Source organism: Phocoena sinus, chromosome 6, assembly GCF_008692025.1.
Source record: "Phocoena sinus isolate mPhoSin1 chromosome 6, mPhoSin1.pri, whole genome shotgun sequence".
Taxonomy (NCBI): Eukaryota; Metazoa; Chordata; class Mammalia; order Artiodactyla; family Phocoenidae; genus Phocoena; species Phocoena sinus.
In genome coordinates this window covers 105076210-105104001 of record NC_045768.1, presented here as the reverse complement: position 1 = coordinate 105104001, position 27792 = coordinate 105076210, and the positions used below count along the sequence as shown (strand labels likewise).

The window sequence follows — 27792 nt, the reverse complement described above, 5'->3', positions numbered from 1 at the left end:
GTGCAGGTTTTTGTGTGGATATAGTTTTCAATAATTGTTTTTCATAGAGAGCACGTACTATTTTTATAACCACAAACTGTAATTTAAAATGAAAATCAGTACATTCAACTGAATAAAATATTGAAAAGAACTTTAATTGATTCATCATAAAGGCATTGAGCAAAATAATGTTAATAAAATTTTTAAAATAAAATATTTAAGACAATTTTTAAACACAGCAGTGCAGAAAATAGCATTAAAATGTTTGTAAAATTACACACATTTTAACACTTCCACAGTCTTTGTGGAACCCAGGCTTTTAAATTTTTGAACCACTAAAGGCAAATAAAAGAATGTAGAGGAACAGATTCTACATAGAGTTACAACCTGGACACTACTTCCCTAGAGTGTTATTGCCAGAAAGAAGTTATGACATGAGTTTTGTAGAATAAAAAAAAAACCTGAATAATTCTTTGCTTTTCAAAGTAAGTATCCAAGAATTATACCAGAAAAATGTGTGCATATTTAGGTGTATTTACATAATGTCATCATGTTCTGTGGCCCATCAGCCTCGACATATTTATTTACCAACCTTGGTTCTGTTAGTATACATTTAAAATGTAATCATATGAATCATCTAATCCAACTGGGTATCCATTTTGTTAGACATCAATCACCAGCGGTAAGTTCACTAAAGAAAAGTAACACAATTAGCATTTTCAAACACCAAAAATTAATGAAATGACAATAGTGCAATTACTAAGTTTAATTAAATCTGATGACAAGTGTGTTTTGATTAATGATTTTTAAAGATAAAAATATTAAGCTCTAGAATTCTATACAAAAGGATATGGAAATCTTACTCTTTACCATCTTTCCCTGGTACAAATTAGAAACTCAAAATACTTTAAATATACTCAAACTGAGTTGCTACAGCCACGTGCCTATAAAGTGAGAATTTTGTGTACGAATTCAGGAATTACCTTTAAAAAAATGGGGATGGAAATTATTTGCCTGTCTTTAAATTCTCCTCTTTGCTTCTGATCAGGCACGAGAAAATTCTGGCCCCAAGGTGTGCTTTATAAATGATAAGTGGTCACATTTCTGTGGAAAACCACCTTGCTCTGTCAATGTTCTTACATAGAAGGAAAGTATTTTCCAGCTGTAGCTACCAAGCTTCATAACTAAGGATTCAGAGTGCTAGTCAGTATACATAATCCAAAGATTTTTCCTTTCTTTGCATCCCTAGATAATTTTCAATGAATTTACCCCTGACTTTTCAATTCATAAGGAACAAAACTGAGGCAGGTTTCTGTATATGTGTGTGTGTCTTAGTATTTTTATTTTGATATTTGTTAAATAGTTTGTATTTTATGATAATGGGCTGTCTGAACTCATCCATATAGTAACTGTTCTATAGTTGAAATTGGCTTTAAGTATTAAAATTGTATACAAGGAAATTAGGGGTGTTGCAGTACTTGGTTGCAAATAACTTGCCATCTGGTGTTGGGTCAGAAAATGCTATTTCATTCGTGCTGAGAAAACAGCCAAACATGAAGCAATTCCTAAAAGAGAGAAAAAAGATAATTTAACAATGGAAACAACTTAAAATTTTGATTAAACATAAGCACAATTATATCAATATTTTAAAGCAATCCAATTAAAAATTTTCAATCTCTTTACATATTCTTGATTAAAACCAACATTATTTTATTAAGTGGTAAAATGACTCAATGCCTTGTATTTTCCAGGTGGAAGTCTAATGATATCATTTCACAGATGAGAAAACTAAGGCCCAGAAAAAGTTCTGCCAAGAGGCAAAGGGAGCCACACAAACCATCTGGTTGACTCTAGGTGATCCGTGATAGTAAGCAACTAATATGAGACAATATTGCTAGTTAAAAGCCACAGGTAGTTATAACAACAAAAAAATAATTATTTTGGGCTTCCCTGGTGGCGCAGTGGTTGAGAGTCCGCCTGCCGATGCAGGGGACACGGGTTCGTGCCCCGGTCCGGGAGGATCCCACATGCCGTGGAGCGGCTGGGCCCGTGAGCCATGGCCGCTGAGCCTGCGCGTCCAGAGCCTGTGCTCCGCAACGGGAGAGACCACAACAGTGAGAGGCCCGCGTACCGCAAAAAAAAAAAAAAAAAAAAAAAAATTATTTTAACCAATAACTATATTCTTTTCAACTACATCACACACTCAGAGCTTTAAGAAGGCAAAAACTAATCTGCATTTTGACTACAACTCTCCTTGATCCAGCTTAACTAGGATTAAAAGCAATAAAATGAAATAGCTGAAAGAATTCAACAAAACTGAGGGATAGTCTATGAAATAACTGGACTGTAGTCTTCAAATTCTTCAATGTCCTGAAAGACAAAGAAAGGCTAAGAAACTGTTCCAGGTTAAGGAAGATGAAGACTAAAGAGATATTTTGACTAAATGCAATATGTAATCCTGAACAGGAAAAAAAATGCTATGAAGGGCATTTGAGACATGACAAAACTGAAATATCGACTATACATTAGATAGTATAGCATTATATTGGGATATTAAATACCCCAAATTTGATATCTGATCTGTCCTTATATAAGAGAATATCCTTGTTATTAAGAAATACATACCAGGTTATATACTGGTATTCTCCATACCAAATTTATGTATCTCAACATAAAATATAGAAAATAGAGGTATTTCACAATTAACTATGAAATAAAATCTTTACAGACACCAACTTCTCTCACTGCTCCCCTTTGTAAGGTATGGTGGGGGCCTAGGATTGAGGCCTAGGACTGCAGCCCTGCGGTGGTCTTGGTGTTGTTTCTTAAAAAGTGTATGGAACCCAAAGGCTAGAATAGTGCTACTCAAAGTGTGGTCCCTGGTTTTGTCAAAGTGGAGTCATTGGTTTGTAATCTGTTATCTTAATGATAGAGGTTGAGAGAGTAAGTGTTGTGAAACTCATCTATCTAACCTAGATTAGGTAATTAACAAGCAATAAAGAAGCAAACTCATTTGTCCCATTATCAACTAAGTACCAACATACAGTGTTAGTACAAAGTGTGCATACTGTAGTTTTAAAAGGGAGAATTCATATACCAAAGACTCACCATTTAGAAATACACAGTTCAGTGGTTTTAGTATATTCAAAAATTGCACAAAATTCAAGAACATTTCATCACCCAAAGAAACCCTGTAGCCATTAGCAGTCACTCTCCATTCACCCTTCCCTCAGTCCCTGGGAACAGCTTGTCTACTTTCTATCTATGGATTTGCCTATTCTGGATGTTTTCTATAAACAGAATCATATAATATGGGGTATTTTGTGAGTGGCTTTTTTTAGTTAGCATAATATTTTCAAGGTTCATCCATGTAGCACGTATCAGAACTTCATTCCTTTTTGTGGTTGAATATCCTATTGTAGTGTTGTATGGATGTACCACATTGTGTTTATCCATTAATCATGAATTTGGTTGTTTACAATTTTTTTTAGCTATTATGAATAATGCTGCTATGAACCTTCATGTGTAAGTTTTTGCGTGGACAGATGCTTCCATTTCTCTTGAGTGTACTTGTAGGAGCAGAATTGCTGGGTCATATGGTAACAGTTTAATTTCTTGACAGACTGCCAGACTAGATTCCACAGCAGCTGTAGCATCTTACATTCCTCCCAGCAGCATACAAGGATTACAGTTCCCTCCACATCCTCACCAACACTTGTTATTCTCCCTTTGTTTTCGTTTAGTCATCCAAGTGGCTATGAACTGGTATCTCATGATGGTTTTGATTTGTGATTTCCTTTATAGCTAAGGATGTTGAGCATAGCTTCACATGCTTATCAGCCATTTGTATTTCTGCTTTGGAAGAACATAGAATACATTGAAATCCTTTGCCTATTTTTAAATTGGGTTGTCTTTTTGCATGTTGTAAGAGTTCTTTTATACATGTTGAATATACTAGACTCTTATTAGATAAATGATTTGCAAATATTTTCTCATTCTGTGGGCTGTCTTGCTAATTTACTTTTACATTTAGTTACACTTGTGAGTTACAGTAAGTCTTTATTAATTACCTAGTCACACATGGTCAATAAACATATACAATTTCTAAAATTCTTTTTTTTTAATATTTATTTATTTATTTAGGCTGCATTGGGTCTTAGTTGCAGCATGTGGCTCTTTGTTGAGGTGCGTGGGTTTTCTGTCTCTAGTTGCGGCGTTCGGGTTTTCTCTCTAGCTGTGGCGCGTGGGCTCCAGAGCACATGGGCTCTGTAGTTTGCAGCACACGGGCTCTCTAGTTGAGGCGCATGAGCTCAATAGTTGTGGCGCACAGGTTTAGTTGCCCCGTGGCATGTGGGATCTTAGTTCCCTGACCAGGGGTCAAACCCATGTCCCCTGCATTGGAAAGCAGATTCTTTACCACTGGACCACCAGGGAAGTCCCCAAAATTCTTTTTTTTAAACTTATGTTTTGTTTTTATAGATTTATTTAAATGTAATTTTACATCTGTTGAATCTAATAAAAATTTGGGCTTCCATTTTTCCATTTGTTTGTTTCCTAGCAATTTATCTTTATTAATGTGTTGGTCTGTAACAAAATCCAGTCTTTGACCACAGGTAGTTTGAAAAGCACTGGGCTAGAATGTTTCAGACTTGGAATGTTGTGCCCGCAATTGAGTATATCTAGTTCTTTTTTTTTTTTTTTTTTTTTTTTCCAGTGCCAGCATTGCCTTAGCCTGACTTTGGTAGTATTTATATAGAAGTGTCTTACCAACATCATTCCCTTTGGCTCATGAGCCGGGAGAGGTTCTTGGAAAGCTAATCTGGGTCTAATCCATTTTATTTTATTTCTTACCTTAGAGTATCTACCAGTCGTCTTGCAATGCGCTTTCTTCTCTTCAATCTGAAGACCCAAATTCTACTTATCCCACAGATTGCAGGTTCTGGTATATCTGAACATTGCCAAGCCCTATGACATTCTTTAGAGCTTGGGGATTCTGGACCAGTTGGTTCAGACAGGACACGGAAGGCCTGCAATGATACACAGAAGCATCTAGAGCTAACAATACAGCTGAGTTCACATTTCTTTTTAAAAACCATTCTTTAAACAAAATTTAAGTACCTAAAATTAATCTTACCCTACCTTCACAAAAATGTTAAAATTCTTTGCTATTTCTTGAATTCTTGCCCATTTATAGTCACACAACGCTTAAAAATTACTAGTGGTGTTGAGATATCCCCACATCCTAGTGTATTATACCATTGTGAAACTTTCTTGTGTTGATTTAAAAAAATTATAAAAGACTCTTACTTCTAATAAACTACATAAACTTCTCCCATTCTCTCCATCCTAAAATGTACATTTGATATTCTAAAAAACTAATAACACTAAAGAAGGTTTTTGCATATAAACTATGAAATTTGGTATTTAAATTTTTCTTTAAACTTCTTATTTTGAATATAGATTCAGAGGAAGTTGACAAATAGTACAAAGAGAACATGTATCCTTCACCCAATTTCCCCCAATAGTTACATCTTCCATAACTATAGTACCACACCAAAAGCAAGAAATTAACATGGGTACAATGTGTGTGTATAGTTCCATGACAATTCATCATACCTGAATACTGATTTAACCATCACCACAATCAAAATACAGAGCTACTGCGTCATCATGAAGCTGTTCCTCTTGCTACCTCTTTATAATCACACCTATTTCCCTGCCCCCCACCATCCCTAAACCCTGGCAACCACAATCTGTTCTCTATCTCTAAAATTCTGACGTTCTGAGGATATCATACAAATGGACTCATACAGAATGTGACCCTTTGAGAATGGCTTTTTTTTTAATTTATTTTTTTATACAGCAGGTTCTTATTAGTTATCTATTTTATACATATTAGTGTATATATGTCAATCCCAATCTCCCAATTCATCCCACCCACCACTTTCCCTGCTTGGTGTCCATACGTTTGTTCTCTACGTCTGAGTCTCTATTTCTGGAGAATGGCTCTTTTTCACTCAGCACAATGTCCTTGATACCTGTCCAAATTGTTGCATATATCAAGTCTGTTCCTTTTTATTGCTAAGTAATATTCCATTGTATGGATGTACCAGTTTGTTTAATCACTCACCTACTGAAGGACACTTTGGTTGTTTCCAGGTTTTGGCTATTACAAATAAAGCTGCTATAAACATTCAGGTGTGGGTTTTTGTGTAGACATAAGTTTTCATTTCTGGGATAAATGCCCAGGAGTATGATTGCTGGGTCATATGGTAAATGTATGATTAGTTTTTTAAGAAACTGCCAAACTTTTTCCAGAGGGGCTGTAACATTTTACATTCCCTCCAACAGTGTATGAGAAATCTAGTTTCCCTGCACCCACACCAGCATTTGCTATTGTCACTATTTTCTACTGTGGCTGTTTTGATAGGTGTATATTAAGTTTTAACTCCCACTGAGAAAACTTTGCTTCTGAAATGAGAATGAATAGAAGAGTATATGTATGAGTTAGTTGGCTATACAGATCTTCCTCAACTTATGATGGGATTATGTCCCGGTAAATGTAGATTGTGGGCTTCCCTGCTAGTGCAGTGGTTAAGACTCCACCTGCCAATGCAGGGGACACGAGTTCAAGCCCTGGTCTGGGAAGATCCCACATGCTGCGGGGCAACTAAGCCTGTGTGCCACAACTACTGAGCCTGTGCTCTAGAGCCCGCGAGCCACAACTACTGAAGCCTGTGCGTCTAGAGCCTGTGCTCTGCAACAAGACAAGCCAACACAATGAGAGCCTGCGCACTGCAACAAATAGTAGTCCCTGCTCGCCACAACCAGAGAAAAGCCCACACACAGCAACGAAGACCCAACACAGCCAAAAATAATTAAATAAATTTATTTTAAAAAAGAAAAAGATCAAAGAAAGAAAAGGCCAAGTTAATCACTTTTACAGTCCATAGTACAAACCAACTGCTTTTCTCTCTCTACTGTCTGATAAACACGCAAGAGACTATATATGTATATGTGTGTGTGTGTGTGTATAAATATATATATATGAGATGAAATGCAGAAAAAAGGAAAATAAGAAAGATGGTAGAAATGAGGGGAAAAAAGGGAAGGCGCGTATAAAAAGGAGTAAGATACAAAGCTACAGTAATGAAGACAATATGGTACTGGCACAAAAACAGAAATATAGATCAATGGAACAGGATAGATAGCCCAGAGATAAACCCACGCACCTATGGTCAACTAATCTATGACAAAGGAGGCAAGGATATACCATGGAGAAAAGACAGTCTCTTCAATAAGTGGTGCTGGGAAAACTGGACAGCTACATTAAAAGAATGAAATTAGAATGCTCCCTAACACCATACACAAAAATAAACTCAAAATGGATTAGAGACCTAAATGTAAGACCGGACACTATAAAACTCTTAGAGGAAAACATAGGAAAAACTCCCTTTGACATAAATCACCGCAAGATCTTTTTTGACCCACCTCCTAGAGAAATGGAAATTAAAACAAAAATAAACAAATGGGGCCTAATGAAACTTAAAAGCTTTTGCACAGCAAAGGAAACTATACACAAGATGAAAAGACAACCCTCAGAATGGGAGAAAAAATTTGCAAACAAATCAACAGACAAAGGAGTAATCTCCAAAATATATAAACAGCTCATGCAGCTCAATATTAAAAAAACAAACAACCCAATTAAAAAATGGGCAGAAGACCTAAATAGACATTTCTCCAAAGAACACATACAGATGGCCAAGAAGCACATGAAAAGCTGCCCTATATCACTAATTATTAGAGAAATGCAAATCAAAACTACAATGAGGTATCACCTCACACCAGTAAGAATGGGCATGTATCACTTCACATTCAGAAAATGTACAAACAACAAATGCTGGAAAGGGTGTGGAGAAAAGGGAACCCTCTTGCACTGTTGGTGGGAATGTAAATTGATACAGCCACTATGGAGAACAGTATGGAGGTTCCTTAATAAACTAAAAACAGAACTACCACATGACCCAGCAACCCCACTACTGGGCATATACCCAGAGAAAACCATAATTCAAAAAGACACATGCACCCCACTGTTCACTGCAACACTATTTACAACAGCCAGGTCATGGAAGCAACCTAAATGCCCATCAACAGACAAATGGATAAAGAAGATGTGGTACATATATACAATGGAACATTACTCAGCCATAAAAGGGAACGAAATTGGGTCATTTGTAGAGACGTGTCTGGACCTAGAGACTGTCATACAGAGTGAAGTAAGTCAGAAAGAGAAAAACAAATATCATATATTAACGCATATATGTGAAATCTAGAAAAATGGTACAGATGAACTGGTTTGCAAGGCAGAAACAGAGACACAGATGTAGGGAACAAACGTATGGACACCAAGGGGGGAAGCGGGGGTGGGGGGAGGTTGGTGGTGGGATGAATTGGGAGATTGGGATGGACGTATATACACTAATATGTATAAAATAGATAACTAATAAGAACCTGCTGTATAAAAAAAATTAATAAAATTCAAATAATAAAAAGGACTCAGAGCATAATTTCAAGATGTACTGAGACAGATAAGTATTTTTAAAAGGAAGGAGACACAAGTGTGGTACATTATAAAGTCAGGTTCAAAGAACACATTTGAACTATAAGTCTTCCTAGCTAAAGACTACCCTGTAAGCTCCTTGAAAGGCAAAAACTATATATCTCTATTGTAGAACAAGTGTTGGCAACCTTTTTCTGTATGGGGTCAAATTGTAAATACTTTAGGCTCTTTGGGCCACATGGTCTCTTTTGCACCTACTCAACCCTACCTTTGTAGCACAAAAGCAACCACAGATTAATATGGAAATGAATGAGCATGGTTGTGTGTCAATAAAACTTTATTTACAAAAACAGGTGGAGGGCCACACTTGGCCCATGGGCTATTGTTTGCTCCTCTGCTAGAACACTGCTAATTAGTATCCAAAGTAGATTCTAATTAAGGCACAAATAAGGACTATTTTGCCAAATATATTAACCTGCACTAAGCCACATGTTCAATAACTGAGCTTATTTAAAATACTACACTTTATAGTCCAGGTATATAAAAGACAACATGAACTTAAGACTGACTTATCCTGTTTATATAAGGCAAAATACCAGACATAACAGAAAAAAATGACTTCAATTATCTATATGGTCAAGGATATTTTAGAAGGAAAAATTCATTAATGGTAGCATTCTTAAATGCTTTTCTCCCAACTACTTTATTTTGCTCACAAATTATACCAGCAACTTATTAGACATATACGATACCTGTTTGATGGGCTCTGCAATTAAACACCCAACTACTTTCTTTTCATCAGAAATAAAGAGAAAAGTTTTGGTTCTGTTTGGACATCTGGGAACAACTTGCTGGAAGCCCAATTCATAATCGACAAGTTCTTGGACATCTTCGACCTAATGATGTTAAAAACCAAAAGATGTGAATTTGTTTGAAAAAGTATAATAGAAAATACACATATTTATATACACAAAAAGTATGATTACCATCAGTTTAGCCTCTTTTATCTCTACTTCCTAAATTTACACAATCCCAAAATTATTTCACTATTGATGCATGTTTCTGCCACTTTGGAAACAGGGTTTTAAGAAACTATTTTAAAGATTGCTTTCAGCAGACAGAAATTCAGACCCTTGTGAGGGATAAGGAGTAGGACGATTTTTTTCAGCTTTATTCATTGTTCACTGGGGCTAAACATCCAGCCCAAGAAACAAAGGCAACACCAACATAAGAATTAGACTCTGGAGCCATTGATTTCTCAATATTAAAAAGTCTAGTTTCTCTCTCACAAATTGAAGTTGTAGGTAAAAGATAAGCTATAGAGCCTTATCTGTTTTCTTTAATCTCCACCTGACATTCCTTTGTCTTGTAACCGTAAGTTTAATTTTGTATGACGTACTATGAAAGTCTTCCTTACAACTGTACCAAAGTACAGCAGATTATCTATAAGCAAAGGTATTTTACAGTTCAACATAGGTTGATTTCTTGGCAGAGAATGGGGAGAGTAGGAGGAAAACAAAGATTGAGAAAGTAACACTATAAATCAACTACACTTCAGTTAAAAAAAGAAAAGAAAAACTAATGTTCCACACCTTTCTGATAGCATAACTCGGATCATGTGACAGGACCAACACAATTTTCCCATCCCAAAATTCTGCTACGACACGTTCTTTTTTCCAGCCCTGCCAAAGGAAAAAAAAAGTCACAGTTTAATCTGAAGAGGGAAAAAAATTAAATAATATGGTCTGGAGAGAACAAAAAGATGGACAATGAATGATATAAAAAAGATAAAACCCGGGCTTCCCTGGTGGCGCAGTGGTTGAGAGTCCACCTGCCGATGCAGGGGACATGGGTTCGTGCCCCGGTCCGGGAAGATCCCACATGCTGCGGAGCGGCTGGGCCCGTGAGCCATGGCTGCTGAGCCTGCGCATCCGGAGCCTGTCCTCCACAACGGGAGAGGCCACAACAGTGAGAGGCCCGCGTACCGCGCAAAAAAAAAAAAAAAAAAAAAGATAAGACCCAACTACAGGAATGTGGTAAGGGAAATAAAAGATGCCTAAAACAAAGTGTCTGCTCTCCAGGGGCTGACACCCTATCAGGAGACATGTAAACAATGTATTATAAAATAAGTTGAAGTCAAATAAGAGCCCTTCATAGGAATATAGAGAAAAAACAATGAATTATTAGGGGTGTGAAGGTGGGGTATGGGTGGGATAAGCAGAGGGGTTTTTTTTTTTTTTTTGGGTCACACCAGTGGCAAGTGGGGTCTTAGTTCCCTGACCAGGGATCGAACCTGCACCCCCTGCACTGGCAGCGCAGAGTCTTAACTGCTCGACTGCCAGGGAAGTCACCAAGCAGAGTTTTCATAAATAAGGCTAAAAGTATTATGAAGGCATGAACTACAGCAATAAAAATAGGGGGAAAAGGGAGTACATTTGAGTAGCAGGTGTAGTCATAAAGATAAGGCCAACAATAGGATGTATTTGGAGTAGGAGGGTGCTTGATGAAAAGGTGGGACCTCTCTTCTCAGTAAAGAAAAAGCCTGGAGAAGTCGTAGAAAAGCCGTTTTTGTAAGGTTTATAAAGAAGAAACTAAAGTGAGGAAAGGAGAAACTCCTCAAGTCTTTGAGTTTTGTATCTTGACTGCTCAGCTCTGAAAGCTAGAGGTAAGGCTGCAGGGTGTTCACTCGACCTAGAACAATAGCTTCTCTTATATTAGGACAGGAGGTTTGAAGTGGCACTTTTTTTTAAATTTAACTTTTAAATACATCAGTCTCTAATATTAAGGACAACAAAATTGCAGATGATGAAATATTTTTGGACACATAGATCTTTCCATATTTAGGCAAAAGAAAGGTATCTTTCAAAGCAGCTTCACTTTTTAGAACAAATGGAAACGACTATGGTTTTTACTTACTGTATATTTGATTCCCTCCAGAAATCTGTGGTGATGCTGAACATGCTGCAGTTCATCCTCGGGGTTGGAAGCAGTGTAGATCATGCCACAAGACTTACACATGGTGGCTCCAAAATGTTTCTGACCAGCGTCCTACAATTGGAAGAGAAAAAAAAAAGCCTATCTAAACACATCACGGTTAGCTCTACATTTAGTTCATGTAAATTTGTCCATTCATTCAAATTTGTCCTCATTTTTTTTTTTTTTATGCTGGCACAGGTGAAATACTAAGTGAAAGTCTGGTTACTCTATCTTCTTCTCTCTCAGCACAAACAAGATGGAATGAGAAGAGCCCTAAACATGCAATAGTGATGAAAGAAGTAAAACTGCCTCTTTGGACAGTGGAAAAAAAATCAAGATTCTTTAGCTGGACCCATAGTTCTAAGAAGCAATAAGATTAAATCATAAATATTATAGCTAAGATGAACAATGGAACTTCCTTATTAAGCTCTTATATGAGAGGCCTAAAAAAGCCTCATTTCAAAGAGGCAGGGTAAAAATTTCAGGACTTATACATTCATTATATAGCATTTTTTCCTTAAGTGGTTAGGAGTCTGAAAGTCTTTTCCCCAAGAGTTGATAAAAAATAAGTAAAATACATAGTAAAAGTTCAGGAAAAACACAGATAAATTAATGAATATAGAGAATTCAGGGATATTCAATGTCAAGGCTTATTAATTCCCATTGTATCTCATAAGGCATTGCTTAATGCTACTGAAAAATACCAAATTTTGAATTGTCTATACAGGCGTTTGCAAACTTTCTACCAAGGGTCAGAAAGTAAACATTTTAGGCTTTGCAGGACACACATATTCTTTTTTTCCAACCCTTTAAAAATGTAAAAGCCATTTTTAGCTCATAGGCCGTGGTCCAGATTTGGCCCACAGCCATAGTCTGCCAAACCCATGTCTAATGCAATGTTGCTATTCTCATTAAGTCTTTTATAGATCAACAATAATTTTCCTTATCCAGAGGCAACTCATTCATCAGCATTCTACTACGTTGCTAGGACTGTCCAACACCATCAGTTCAAAAACGTACTTGATTAGCTTTAAATGCTGCCACTACAGCAAAGGTAGCATTTACAAACTCAGAATATCTATAACCCCCGGTAACTATGCTTAGACAACACGTCAGACTTCAGATTCTATATGTGAGAGCCATGTACAGGAGGAGCTTTGTTTTAAATTTACTCACAATGACGAGCTGGTCTTTTGTTTCTTTATTTGCATCTCTAGTATTAGTATTTTTCTGTATATTGATTTGTTTCAAGAAGTTAGTAGACGTGACGGATCCCACAGAAGACTGTTCTTCAACTAGAGATCTTAAAGTAGAAAGTTGGTAAGTATTATTTAATAATTTAAAAATATTTGACAAATTATAATGAAAAGAAAAGAAATGTATATACATTTGCAGAGGACTTTGCAATTTTTAGGGCTTTCTATCGACATAACTTGATGAAGTAATAGGGCTAGAAACAATGAGAAACCTGAGGCCCACTCAGACAGGATCAGTAAACTACTCAAGGTAAAGTAACTAGTGAAGAATGGCAGAAAGACTCAAATCAAATCCCTGTCTTCTAACACCACGTCGAAGGGATTTCATCTACAGTATCAGCTGCATATATGCAGGATTTCTTTGTAAGTTGATGTCACCCTTAAAATTTAATATTTTCTTGCTTTATCAAACCTTAGGACCCACATAGGCATAAAGAAACTCCTGGAATACCACAGCAGATAAGTAGACTCTAATACTGAATCTCACAGACCCACAGGAAGTCAGTCACCAGCACATTATGATCCAACAACATTTTACTGGGTCAGTGAGTGTGAGGCTAATACACTCACCAGTCTGCATGCCTAAAGCAGCACCCTACTATTCTCAAATTCTTAGAGAAAAAAAAAAAAAATTGGCTGGATAGATGTTGAGGCAACCTTTTCGCATTAGGAGAGAACGCTGGGACTGGCTTATAGAGATTGCAAACCGGAGCCCTTCGTCCAAAACCAGCTAGCAACTGTTTTGATCAACTCACACAGAGTTTAAAACTTTGGATTAGCTATCAATATTTTAAAATCTAGAGATTCCACTTAAAAATGTGTATTTCCGGGCTTCCCTGGTGGCGCAGTGGTTGGGAGTCCGCCTGCCGATGCAGGGGACATGGGTTCGTGTCCCGGTCCGGGAGGATCCCACATGCCGCGGCAGCGGCTGGGCCCGTGAGCCATGGCCGCTGAGCCTGCGCGTCCGGAGCCTGTGCTCCACAGCGGGAGAGGCCACAGCAGTGAGAGGCCCGCATATCGCAAAAAAAAAAAAAAAAAAAAAAAAAATGTGTATTTCCAACATTGCAAGAGACACTGTAAGATCATTAGGCCTCTGTTTCATCAAAGAATCTACTAGTTAGAGCTACACAGCACATGCTCTTTTAGGTGGGGCATGCTTCTCCAGTTGGCTCCAGTCTCTGCCCAGCCTGGCTGGCTCTGTAGGCACTGAGTTTGTAACCCTTGCCTTATAATGAAATGACCTTTTTCCAAGGATGAAAGAAATAGAAATCTCTAGAGAGTAGAGGCAAGGAAAAAAACCAAGTACCCAAAGCAAGGGGTTCAAACAGAAGCTGACACTGACAAATGAAAAAACACTGGAAAAAAAACCCTATCTAACACTTTATGCTAACCCAAGGTGTCTTGCTAGCATCTGACTAGAAAATGGCTTTCAAACTGACTTGACAAACCTATGGTGAGAAATATATTTCACATAATGACCAATACAGATACATATATATAACTGAAAAAAAAAGGATTCACTAAATACACTTACTACGTGAGAGATGCATTATTCCATTTTTAAAAAATGCTAGATGTGATACCCTTAAACTGATTTGATAAACTACTAATGCCTGTAATATAAAAAACACTTGTCTAGGTCGCTGACCCCCTCCACCCCTTATACAACGTTTGCTAAGTACCTCAGCTCTTCCCATCTCTGCATGCGTGACCGCAATCTCTTTACTTCTATCCTAGCAATTTTAACAGTTTATTATACGTATTTGTTTAAATGCCTGTCCTCTTCTAACCATAACTTCCTTGATAGCAGGATCATGTGTTATTTACCTTCACATCTCTAAAACTCGGTGTAGTTCAATACCACATGGTACTCTATAAATGTTTGCCAAACGTGAGACTACAAATCCAAAGAATCTGTAACCTACCTAAAGTAAAACTCATAGATTAAACCACAAGAAATTGATGATATCTGATTTTTTAGGTCTTACATAATGAGCAAATTTCAAATGATTCAACCAACAGTCTCCTAATATCTCCTTATGCTACGTTAAATTAGTTTATATGCTATTAGCTAATTGTGGTAGGTTTCAATCCTCAATAAATAGTCATGAAAGAAGACAGATGAGAAAAGGGAAGGGTGAATAAAACTAGGAATATGGCCTTTGAAGGGGAAAAGTTGCCCACCCAACCCAATCTCCAAGGCAATTTAGGGTGAGATGCCCTAAGAGTAGGAGAACTTACCTAGGAAGTACCTTGCTCAATACCTTTAATTGTTTATCATCAAATAGGGAGAAGAGAACCAAAGCTGCTTAGCGAGATGAGACGTTCAGACTATAAGAAACTTCTTTTTCAGAGCTTTTCCACTTATGCTCACATGTACCCATGCCTCCCACACTTCCAGTTTTAGTTTTGAGCAGGATAGTGGTAGCTTCAGCTGGGATTTATAACAGCATTAAGCTGCTGCAAGTTACTTACTCCTCTGGCCAGAATCTCCTCATCTATAAGATGGGGTAATGATGGTATCTACACCATGAGGTTGTAAACATCCATTAAACATGAACTATTATCAATATGCTGTCACATAATAATGTCACACAGGGAAGGCAATACAGCCTAATGGGCTTTGGTTAAAATACGGATTCTAGTCCTGGCTCTGCCAACTAATAGCTGTGCAACTGTGGCTGAATTACAAACAGTTTTCTCAGCTGAAAATGGTAATAATAGCATCAATCTTCTAGGTTGTTGTGGGGATAAGTGAAATAATGGATATAAACTACTTATTATGTGTCAGGTACTATATAAAAATGTAGCAATTATTACTATCCAAGTCCACAAAGGTCTTTTCCTTCTCTCAGCTCTTCAAGTTCTTATGAAGTTTCTATGAGGATCTGATTTCATCTCCTATTCTCAATATCTCTTTAATGGGGAAGAAAAACAGTGTTCTCCAAATTAAATAGTATAAGAAAGAAAAAGAGACCCAGTGGACTCACAATTAAACCTTGAACATTAAAATAAGAGTGACACTTACCTTTTTGTGTTGACTGAAGACATGGTGAAGATGGGATAGACAAGGGTCTCAGGAGAAACTTGTAGGGAAAAAGGTGACAATAATTTGTATCACAGAATAAACTTAAAGCTTTAAAGCATAAGAGTTTAAAGGTTAATAAGACCAAAATACATTACTTGATTTCAAGACTTAAGAGTAATCAAGACAGTATGGTATTGACAAAGGGAGAGACAAATAGATCAATGGAACAAAAGAGAGAGCCCGGAGGAAACACCCACGCAGATACAGTTAACTGATTTTTAACAAAGAGACATAAGTTAATTCAATGGAGAAAAGACAGTCATCAAATGGTGCTGGAACAATTTGACATCCACATTCAAAAAAATGACAACACTCACATAAAAATTAACTCAAAACGGATCACAGATCTAAATGCAAAATGTAGAACTATAAAACTTCTAGAAGAAAAATCCACATGAACTTGGGTTTGGTAATAATTTTTTACATACAATACATGAAAGAAAAATTAAATGAGTTAGACTTTATCAAATTTTAGTGTTTTGCGCTGCAAAAACTGTTAAGAGAATAAAAAGACAAGCCACAGACTAGGGAGTAAATACTTTCAATCATATTTCTGATCAAAGATTTGTATACAGAATATAAAAAGAACTCTTAAAACTCAATAATAATAAAAAAGTCCAATTAAAAATGGGCAAAAGATCTGAACAGACCTTCCTCCAAAGACATACAGATGGCAAATAAACACATGAAAAGATGTTCTGCATCATTTGTCATTAGGGGAATGCAGATTAAAAGCACAATGAGCTATTACTACACACCTATTAGAATGGCTAACATCCAAAAAACTGACAATAACAAATGCTGGAGGGAATGGGGAGTAAAAGGAACTCCCATTCATTGCAGGTGGGAATGCAAAATGGCACAGTTGCTATGGAACATTTTGGCAGTTTTTTAATAAAGTTTAACATAGATTTGCCACATAACTCAGCAATCATGCTTGTAGGTGTTAACCCAAGTGTTATGAAATCTTATGTCCACAGAATAGCATGTACACAAATGTTTATAGCAGCTTTATTCATAATTGATAAAAACTGAAAGCAACCAAGATGTCCTTTAATGGAGGAATGGATAAACAGACTATGTATGGTAATTCCATAGTTCAGCAAAAAAAGGGAATGAACTATTAATACATGCAACAACACACATGAATCTTAAACACATTTTACTAGTGAAAGAAGTCAGACCCAAAAGTCTACCTATTGCACGACTGCATTTGTGTGACATTTTTACCGGAAAAGGTAAAACCACGGGGACAGAAAACAGATGAACGGTTGCCAGGGGGATGAAGAAGGGTAGAATAGATGACTACAAAGGATACACACAAGGGAAATTTTAGGATGAGAGAACTGTGCTGTAGGGTACTGGAGGGGTTGATTCATGCCTCTATGCGCTTGCAAAATCCATAGAACTATATATAACAAAGAGTAAAATTGAATGTATGTATTAAAAAAAAAAATCACCCATGATGTTGAGGGATCCCAAGATGGAATGCAGACTGTGACAAATGAATCTAACTGCATTAGAACTGCATGGAGAACTGCATTGAAGGAGACAATGGAAGAAAGGAAAGATGACCTAAGTACAAAACAACATTTTGACTAGAAATTAGAAGGCTAAAGACAAAAGGACTGTACTTAAATGGTATATGCTGGTAAATCTGTTTCTCACAGGAGAATGAGTTAATACTGAAACTGCCCTGCAGGTATACTGGGACTGTACTTAACTAAGTAGGTGCACAGTGACCGGGAGGAGCCAGGTCTCTCGCTGTCTGAGAGAAGTTACAGATAAACAAAGAAGGAAGGGAGGGATAACCCCTGGGGGACTGGATTAGTCAGAGACATCAAGTTTGAACTTATGTTTCTTTAGCATATGTACACATGGAGAGATACACAAACAATTACAGATGTGTGCATATACACGGATTAGGATACATACATATATTGATATTTTCTAGCTCTGTCTGCTGAGAGGGCCTAGGAGCCACGATACTCCAGTAGCAACAAGCACACCAAGTCCAGAACTTGGTTTCTAAATTATATTCCCCAACAGAAGGAACTAGGGTTCCTTGGAGAAGTGGCCGAGGCTAGGACTGCGTCAAGGCAAACTCAAGACAAGCGGGGAGCATCTTGTAGTGACAGAAAGTGAGCAGGAAGTGCTCAAAAAGCAAAAGAAGGGGACAGGTCAAAGAGAACTGACCTGAAAATATCTCCCAATGGTCAAAGCTGGAACAATATGAGCAACAGAATATATAAATAATGTAGTATTAAATTTTAACCCAAAATATAAAATATTCATGAGTGCATACTGATGAATATCCAGGAGTCCATTTATTTATTTAAAGATTGAATAAATAGGGACTCCCCTGGTAGTCCAATGGTAAAGAATCCACCTTCCAGTGCAGGGGATAAGGGTTCAATCCCTGGTCGAGGAGCTAAGATCCCACATGCCGCGGGGCAACTAAGCCTGCACGCCGCAACTACTGAGCCTGTGCGCCTGAACTAGAGAGCCCGCGTGCCAGAAACTACAGAGCCCACATACTCTGGAGCCTGTGCACCACAACTACAGAGACAAAATCCACACACCACAACTGGAGATAAGCCTGCACGCCACAACGAAGAGCCCGTGCACTGCAACAAAACATTCTACATGCTGCGATGAAGATCCCGCGTGCCATAACTAAGACCCGACGCACCCAAAAAAGTAAAATAAAGACAACTCTTCCTTACAGAAGGAATCCACATTGGGCTTCCCTGGTGGTTCAGTGGTTAAGAATCCGCCTGCCAATGCAGGGGGACACGGGTTCGAGCCCTGGTCCAGGAAGATCCCACACGCCGCAGAGCAACTAAGCCTGTGCACAACTACTGAGCCTGCACTCTAGAGCCCGCGAGCCACAACTACTGAAGCCCACACGCCTAGAGCCCATACTCTTGCAACAAGAGAAGCCGCCGCAATCAGAAGCCCATGCACCGCAATGAAGAGCAGCCCCGGCTCGCCGCAGCTAGAAAGCCCATGCACAGCAATGAAGACCCAATGCAGCCAAAAATAAATCTAGGAAAAATAAAGGATTATTTTTAAAAATAAAATAAGGGAACATTTTTTTTTTAAAAAAAAAAAAGAAGGAATCCAAATAATATATGAAAAATCTTCCTCTCTAGGAGATGAAACTTAATCCCCACCCCTCCCTGAAAGGGCAGGCCAGACTTAGTGACTTACTTCCAAAGAATAGAGTTTGGGAAAGGAAAAAGGGTAACTTTTACAGTGGAGAAATAGGGCAAACCTGACCTTCACCAAGTGACAGAGGTTAACATCATCTGTAATGTCATGTGGACATCAGCACCCAATACAATGTGGTGAGAAGGGCAGTTCACCTCAGTGGCATTCTTCCCCCAAACCCATAACCCCAGTCTAATGATGAGGAAGACATCAGACAAACCCAGGTTCAGGAACATCCAGATAAGATATCTGGCCAGGACTCCTTAAGAATGTCAAGGTCGTGAAAAACATGGAAACAAAGAAAAGACTGAGAAAATATCACAGACCAGAGGAGACTAGGGAGACATGACAGCTAAATGCAATATGATCCCCAGGGTGGATCCTAGAACAGACAGGGGACATTGATGGAAAAATTGATCAAATCCAAATACAGTCTAGAGCTTAGTTAATAGGAACATAACAATGATCTAGTTTTGACAAAGGTACCACAGTAATTTAAGATGCTAACAAAGAGGGAAATAGGGTAATACAGGAACTCTCTGTATTATCTTTACAACTTTTCTGTAAATCTAAAATTACTACAAAATAAAAAGTTTATTAAAAAAAAAGAAAAAAGGTGTGAGTTCCCTGGTGGTTAGGACTCGGAGCTTTCACTGCCCAGGTGTAATCCCTGGTCCAGGAACTGAGATCCCACAAGCCACGTGGCATGGCCAAAAAAAAAAAGGAAAAGAAAGAAAAAAGTTAAATAGTAGTTGATTAGAGAAAAATAGTACGTTGAAAGTATGCTATTTAGTAAAAGAGCAAACTGTTAACTTTGCACTGAAAAGTAATTAGAGCTCATTCTCTAGAAACAAGGCCAAGACAGTTGAGAATCTGACCTGCTATGGATAAGTTACTTAACCTTAAGTCTGTTTCCTCATCTGTAAAATGGACATACAAACTTATTTCCTAGGGTTGTTGTAAGAATTAAATGATAAATTAGTTATTAAGTAATGAGGTTTTATCATTTGTTTGCTACCTTTGTGAACTTTGCCATATGCTTGTACCATCTGTTCTTTTGTTTGTTTGTTTGGTCATGCAGAGTGGCATGCAGAATCTTAGTTCCCCAACCAGAGACCGAACCTGTGCCCCCTGCGGTGGAAGCACAGAGTCTTAACCACTGGACCACCAGGGAAGTCCCTTGTACCATCTGTATTATATTTTATTTATTAAATAAAAGTCCTTAAATGGACTTAGTGTACTAAAATAAATTTATTTTTAAAGAAAATTTTATAACTATTATAAATGAAAAGCCGTTATTATTTTTCTGCTACATGTTCTGTCATATCAGGGATAGCACAACCCATGGAAAACAGAAAGCATACTAAACATTTAGCACTGCCTGGTACATATTCAGCAGCTGGTAAGTACTAGTTATTAACAGTATATCTCAGAATAACCATTATGAATCATCATTCTATATATCCTTATGTCATTAGATCCTCTTAAGGGCTATTTTGCTTTTAGTTTTATCTTTGTTTTCTTCCTGTAAGCTACAGTTTCTCACTATAGTCTGCATATCTACTTCTAGAATTTTAATTTATTTCCAAATTTATAGATATAATGAACAAGTTAAAGTTACAAAGAATCTGGCTGGTAAGTAGAATGTTAATCAACCTCTTTATATATTCATAGTTTAGTAAATACTGTTTAAGTGAACAGTGACACCGTAAGTTAATAATAGGATTTCAGGACTAAGAGAAATTTAAAAATTAAGACTAACCCCTTACTTTAAAGCTCTCTTCTCTAGATCACACAGTTAATTAGTGGCAGACCTAGACAAAACCCCAAGGTTCCTGATGCCCAATTCAGTGCCCTTTTATGGCCTTTTAAATTCTGCTTACAACTGGGCTTTGATCACAGATATATAACAAATTGTTTTCGCTCCCTCCTATTATTTGGGGTAAAAGGTAGGTAGGGTATGTATGATAAGAACACCTGGCCCTAGGGAGCTTAAGTAACTTGGCCACATCTCACAGACCAATTAATCATCAGTATTTTGTCTTAAGTTCCAACCTAAGGTCTCTTTGTCTCCTCCATAAAAGGCACTGCACTGCTTATCACAGAAAACAGTGTTACCAAGATAAACACAAAGATACAGGTCACAGATACTGAATATTTAAAAAAACCAAAATATTACTGTATATAATTTCATATTGACACATGTAATGAAGCATTATTACAAGCAAATAAACTCATTTTGAGAAGAAAACTTTTCTCTTACTTACCTGCCTTGTTCTCACTGAAAGACTCCTCTGAAGAAAAACTCTTATTTTCATCGGTTTTACATTCCCTTGAAGAAATGACTCTATCTGATGCATCCTGAAAATAATGAATAAGTAAAATTAAGGAAACCTATAATTATTAATCATTTTCTATTTAGTGAATGAATCCCAATAGATCTGCTTCTAAAACAGAGTATGTAGTTTATTATGAATTATATTTCATAATGACTTTAAATTCTCAATTTTCAGTCTATTTTAAGGAAAATTCCTTTTATATCTACTAAATGTAATATTTTAAAAGACAGAGTGCGCATATTTAAGTCTATAATTTGTCATCCTGTCAAAAATGTATTATTTCCTGACAAAGATGACAGAATGAAGATTATAGAACATCCCTTCTACAAAAATGAATTGAACAACAACAAAATCAGTGAAAACAGCAAAAATTTCCCCAGCAGCTGCAAAACTGAAAAAGAACAACCTTCTGTCACAAGCTTTAAAATCAGGGAGCCAAGGAAAGAAAAAGAACATTCTGGGGTAGCTGGAGAGGCTTCTAAACTCCCACTTTTGGGGCAGTAGCAGAGACTAACAATACTTATTTGGTGAGACTCAGAATATATAGCTTGGGGGAAAAGGAAAAAACTTTTGATTAAAGAGGAACTCATTCAACATCATAACATCTCAGAAAGGGTGAGACAACCCATCAGTTTGCCACTTCTTAGGGGTCCATAAGGAGTTGGGGAAAGGTTATGCACCCTCTAATGAAAAACAGGATTCACCCTCGTCTAGCAGAGATGAATACTAGTAGTGGGTATTTAACAAAACCTTAGGTAGAGAACAGAGCCCAGTTCCACAAATTTAAGATGCACAAATGCCCAGCTTCTCAAACTACTAAAAACTAGGCAGAACCCAAAACCTAACCCCTTAAATTGAAGCTCAGAAAAAAAAGTCAGAACTGAGTACTGCAGAGAAATCATCATGTCATTGTAACAAGACTGTTTCTTCATTATCAAATGGATATGGAGAATACTAATAAGGACCCCTCCCCTACATGCACTTTGCTTCATTGGATTGAGAATTAATTTTAGCTTGAGTTGTGCCCTAGATTTTTAAAAACTGAGTTATATTTATATACGGTGACATGCACAGATATAAAGTAGAGTTTGATGAATTTTTCATAAACTTATATATCATGTAAGCCAAACCCCAAACCCCTAGCAAGATAAAGGAGTGTTTTTAATTTTGTTTGTCAGAAACAAGATGAAGAATTAGTAGAATTGCTGTTATGGCTTAGGCAAGCAAGAACACGCTCCATTTAACAATATACTTGGCAATACTTGATAGAAATGCTTACAAGGGTAGCAGCTAAATGAAATTAGCAGCAAAACTGGACTGATCTAGATATGTATCCATACGTTGATTTAGTGGAAGGAAATGAAGAGCCCATACCTGTCAAATGGTAGCCTGATACCCTGTTCCAGGAGATTACTGCCATGCAGGAATGTGGGCTTAGCTTTGCCAGAGTTCAATTTTTCATGAAACACCAGAAAGCTGTTACCTTACATTTAAAAAAAAATGCTGGCTCTAAACATTATGTAGGCCAAGCAAACATCCATGGGCTGGACCTGGTCCACCGGCCACCAATTATAATCTTTGCCATTGAGATCTGAAATGTAGGTGACTACAAGAGGTAGGAACTGGGGTTGAATTTGGGAGGAGGCAATGAGAACAATAAGAGGAGGTGAGGAGGGAAACGACTACAGAGAGAGTTTGAATTGCTCAGCAGTATATGAGCCTCAGAGTGTATGTGAAAGCCTACAGCTGCAAGGGTTGTGATGAACATAAACAAGTCACCACAGACATGGAAGTAGCCAAACTGGGAGCCCTTCTTAAGGCCTGTTGCCTCAACTACTTTCTGCCCTTGGCTACATGGAAGAAAACCACCTTTCTCTCCTTACTGACAAGAGGTCAACAATAGAAGGTAGAGACCTGCATTGTCTATTATGGTAGCCACCAGCCACAAGCAGCTAATGAGAACTTGCTACATGGCTAGTCCCAATTGATACATGCTGCAAGTGGAAATAAACATGGATTTCAAGGACTTGGTACAAAAAAAGAACGCAAAATATCTCATTAATAACTTTTTATATTGATAACATAGAAACAGTAACATTTAAAACATATTGCAGTAAACTTTTTAGAAACTATCTTAATGTGGCCACTAGAAGATTTTAAATTACGTGTATTGGTATTCTATCAGACAGCACTAGTCTAGGCCAGCTGGGACAAATAGAAGCACAATCAAAAAAGCATAGAGGGCTTCCCTGGTGGTGCAGTGGTTGGGAGTCCGCCTGCCGATGCAGGGGACACGGGTTTGTGCCCCGGTCCGGGAAGATCCCACATGCTGCGGAGCGGCTGGGCCCGTAAGCCATGGCCGCTGAGCCTGCACGTCCGGAGCCTGTGCTCCGCAACGGGAGAGGCCACAACAGTGAGAGGTCCGCGTACCGCCAAAAAAAAAAAAAGGCATAGAATGGCACCCATGAAAACATACTATGTAAAATAAACAAAAACCCAACTATACATTCACAGTGATCATCTCCAAGTAGTGGGATTACAGAAGATACATATTTTTTTATATTCTCTGTATTCTCTAAATTTTCTAGAATAAGCTAGTACTTTAAATAATGAGCTCAAACAAACAAACAAAAATATGCTCATTCTCTGGAAATCTACTACCTGAATTTTGTTATTTCTACTTTCTAAAAACACTGACTACCAAGTAAAAGTTAAGTTTCTCTGGACCACAGTTATGAGGGAACTTAATGAGATGTAAACCTTAATGCCAAGAAAATGTTGGTAAGCTTCCGTAAGCCAAAAAAGGGAGGAAAAGCCCATCTTTCTACCCTGTCTCTAAATTCTTTATAGTGATGATACTATTTGGCTTCATAAAAGCAGTCCTACAGACTGTAAAGAAAACAAAATTTTGGGCTTCCTTGGTGGCACAGTGGTTAAGAATCTGCCTGCCAATGTAGGGGACATGGGTTCGAGCCCTGGTCTGGGAAGATCCCACATGCTGCAGAGCACCTAAGCCCGTGCACAACTACTGTGCTCTAGAACCCGCGAGCCACAACTACTGAAGCCCGCGCACCTAGAGCCCGTGCTCCACAAGAGAAGCCACCGCAATGAGAAGCCCGCGCACAGCAACGAAGAGTAGCCCCGCTTACCACAACTAGAGAAAGCTCACGTGCAGCAAGGAAGGCCCAACGCAGCCAAAAATAAAATTTATAAAAAAAAAAAGAAAAATTTTGTTCAAAGTTACATATATACAATGTATACTGAAGCTCTGTTATATGGCCAGCTTAGTTTTTAAAGTGATATATTTACATTTACCTTTATTAATTTCTCTTCATTTTTACTTCTTTCACTCAGCAGCTCAGTGTTCAGTTCTTTTTCTACTAACAAACACTTTGGCACTTGCCTTGTCTCAAAACTTCTTTCATTGACAGTTTCCACATCAGACTCTTCAATAACTTCTGATTTATTCTTTTGGGTGAGTCCCAGTAATGGCTTATCTTCCAGGGACAATTTTCTCAGAGAGGGTTTTTTCCTACTAACAAAAAAAGCCGCTCCTCCCTGGAGGGTAACTTGTGGTTTGACCTTTTGGCTTAGAACTCGAGGAGCATTCAGATTATTTTCAGCTGAGTAACAATTATTCTCTTTCTCCACAATTGGCTTATAGGCCACTCGATTTTGCTTGGAATTTTTAGGATTCTTTGACACAGGCTTGATGCACGTATATCCTGGTTGACACTTAGCAGTTAAACTCTTCTGTGGTTTTTTGTTCATCATCTTGGAGCAGGCTGGTTTTCCCTGCATTTTTCCTGTCACACTGGGATATGATCTATCTTCATTATTAGTTTTTAGACAAATAGATCTACTCTCTTTTATCAGCTTTCTCTCCAGTGGATTAAGGTACCACTTATCTTTGTTGTAAAAGGATATGGTAGACACAGCAGATTTAAATGGTGAACCTTGATTTGCAGATGGCAATCTATTTTTAGTCGTTTTGAGTGGACTTGAAATGAAATGGCCTTGTTGAGAGCAATGAATCTTTCCTTCATTTTTATCACTGCTTTGGCAAATGGGCTTTTTATTAGGTGATGGAAATATATTTTCAGTAAAGTCCGAAATTAATTTCTTTGATGGAATTTCTGATAATAGGCTATGAAAAGAAACACAGTCCATTGATAAATATAGTTATTTTGCTTCCATTTCTATGTCAATTTACTGCTAAGCAATAAACAGCTCTACCTGTAAGGCATATTAAAAATGCATCTTCTCCACCAAACATCCATCCATATACATTAGTAGTTTAACAGCAGGATTCTCAAATTCTGTCTTTACCAAACAAAGCATTTGAATATTTTTCAAAACTAAGATTCCAATGTTTGTGAAAACAAACACCGTTTACAGAGAAGCTTTGAGATGCACGTATATGTATATGTGTCTGTGTGTGTGTGTGTGTGTTTTAAAACCTATTTCTAAGTTTTGGCCATATACCTGCTATAATTTCCCTAAAATGATTAATTTTATGTAATAAACTGACCACTTAGGGCTGTTCTATAATATATATCTCTGGTATGACATACATAGAGTATAGAGCTTTAGAGGATTGCTTACTGATGAGTATCTACTATATGCAAAACAGTATGTTAAATATTACATAAGAGAGCAGAAAGGAGCAAGGTAATAAAAGATCTGACCCACATTTCCAAGCCATAGGAAACAGTCCTTTCTCTGAGTCCCTCCAAAGGCCTTAAAGAATTAATTATGAAAGCTTACAGTATTTCCAGACTAGAATTAGAATATAAAGTATTACTGTAGCCACAAGGAGTAGGTGAATGGAAGAATGGAAATACTTAGAGATAGAAGAGAGGAGATAAAAAATGCAAGATGGTGAATTTTTCTTTTTTTAACAGTTTCTACTCATAGGATGAGACTCACTTATCACAGTTCAAAGAATGCTGCTTCCTTTTCCTTGGAGTTAAAGTTGACATCTTCTTAACTGAACTCCTAAAAGCAACAGAACAATATAATAACCAAATTAATCCAATGTGTATAAAAATCAGTAAATCAAAATTATACTTTATAAGTCTGAAAGAGTTCTCAGATGGGTAATGGCCCATAAAGATCCAAAAAAGGGGGGATGGGTTTAAAAAGCAAATCACTTTAATAAAGGTTTAAACCATGAAGGTTAAAAAAAAAAAAAAAGAAAAGAAAAACACTACATCACAGTAGTAACTAATTCAGCAGGGACGGTACAATTTAATTAACTAATTAAGCAGGAATACTACATGTTTCAAGCCGGAAAATGATCCTACCGAGGAAGGATTTTACCCCATTTCAGGACACACTTTCCCCTCAATTAGCCTGATGAACCCATACCAAGTTTAATCACTTTATATTCTGGGCAGCTGTCCTTGCCATTGCCCTCACCCCTACCCCTCCCGCTGTTAGATGCTCTTGCCCTAGGCTTCCATTCCATCCTGCACCTCCTTGGTATCCGTTTAGCACATTTTCTTGTTGTTAGTTTGACTGTCTTTCTCAACAGCCTGCATGTTCAAAGAAGGCAGAGACCGTCTCTAGCTTTTTCATCAGAAGCAAGAAAACGGGGAAGCATAATCCTCTCTCATTTTTCTAGTCGAGGAGCTGCTTGTTTCCTTATTTACAAAATACTCTGACCTCCTAAGGCTGCGGGTAAACACAATCACGCATGTTAACTCTCGGGCAGATGGTATGTTGCTCAATAGCGTTTTCCCTTCCTCTTCGAAGCTTCGGATCAAGTATATTAAAAAAAAAAACTACCCTAGCTTGGCTTCAAACAGAAAGACCTGGGTTTCTGGGAATTCGAGTCGAGCTGCGGCTTAAGGGAAGACCCTTCCGGGGCTGAATGAGGAAAGGTAGGAGAGAAAAGCGCCTCTGTCCCCAAACGCTGTCAGCAAAAAGACGAGAAAACTCGGCGTCAGAAAGATGGAAACCCGGTGACCTGGAAGTGCGGACACCCGCTCGCTGGCTTCGGTCTCCAGCCGCGAACGCGCCAAGCACCGAGCACAAGCTCTTTTTCCTTGACATTCACCTCCACGTTCCACAGAACCTCCCGGTCTCCTAGCTCTTCCACCCCACGCCTCGACCCTCCGCAGGACTTACCCGCCCCTCGGACTGGCAGCCTCTCCTCAGCAGAGCCAGGGGTCCCCACTGTATTCAAATTCTCGCGCGCCAGTCCAGGCAGAAGTAGGTGAGTTCCGATTGGCCGCTTCCCAGCGCGTCCAGGGGCTGGCTCGGTGATTGGTTGTGCACTAGCGTTTGCCCCGCCCACCCTAAAGGCGGTCTCCAAGATTCTCCCGCCCTTGCAAGGCTAAAAGCTCTCTTCTCTCCGAAACCAAGTCTTCCAGAATC

General features: G+C 38.0%; 1 protein-coding gene across 1 annotated transcript; it reads right to left on the bottom strand.

Moving 5' to 3' along the window:
- Positions 1–27618, bottom strand: ESCO2 (establishment of sister chromatid cohesion N-acetyltransferase 2). Its single transcript, XM_032633791.1, has 11 exons — positions 27544–27618; positions 26341–26409; positions 24727–25558; positions 21340–21433; positions 15800–15857; positions 12692–12818; positions 11456–11587; positions 10132–10221; positions 9292–9435; positions 4831–5006; positions 1–1544 (listed from the first exon to the last, which is right to left on the bottom strand). The coding sequence occupies exons 2-11, from the start codon at positions 26391–26393 to the stop codon at positions 1412–1414; spliced, it is 1839 nt and encodes a 612-aa protein (XP_032489682.1). The 5' UTR covers positions 26394–26409; positions 27544–27618; the 3' UTR covers positions 1–1411.
- Positions 27619–27792: the final 174 nt, after the last annotated feature.

Excerpts from the sequence above, each read along its gene's own strand:
- ESCO2 (XM_032633791.1), bottom strand. The coding sequence starts at position 26,393 with ATGTCAACTTTAACTCCAAGGAAAAGGAAGCAGCATTCTTTGAACTGT. Across the intron at positions 21,434-24,726 it reads ATGAAGAGAAATTAATAAAG|GATGCATCAGATAGAGTCAT; the intron begins GTAAATGTAAAT and ends CATTATTTTCAG. Across the intron at positions 9,436-10,131 it reads CGAGTTATGCTATCAGAAAG|GTCGAAGATGTCCAAGAACT; the intron begins GTGTGGAACATT and ends TAACATCATTAG.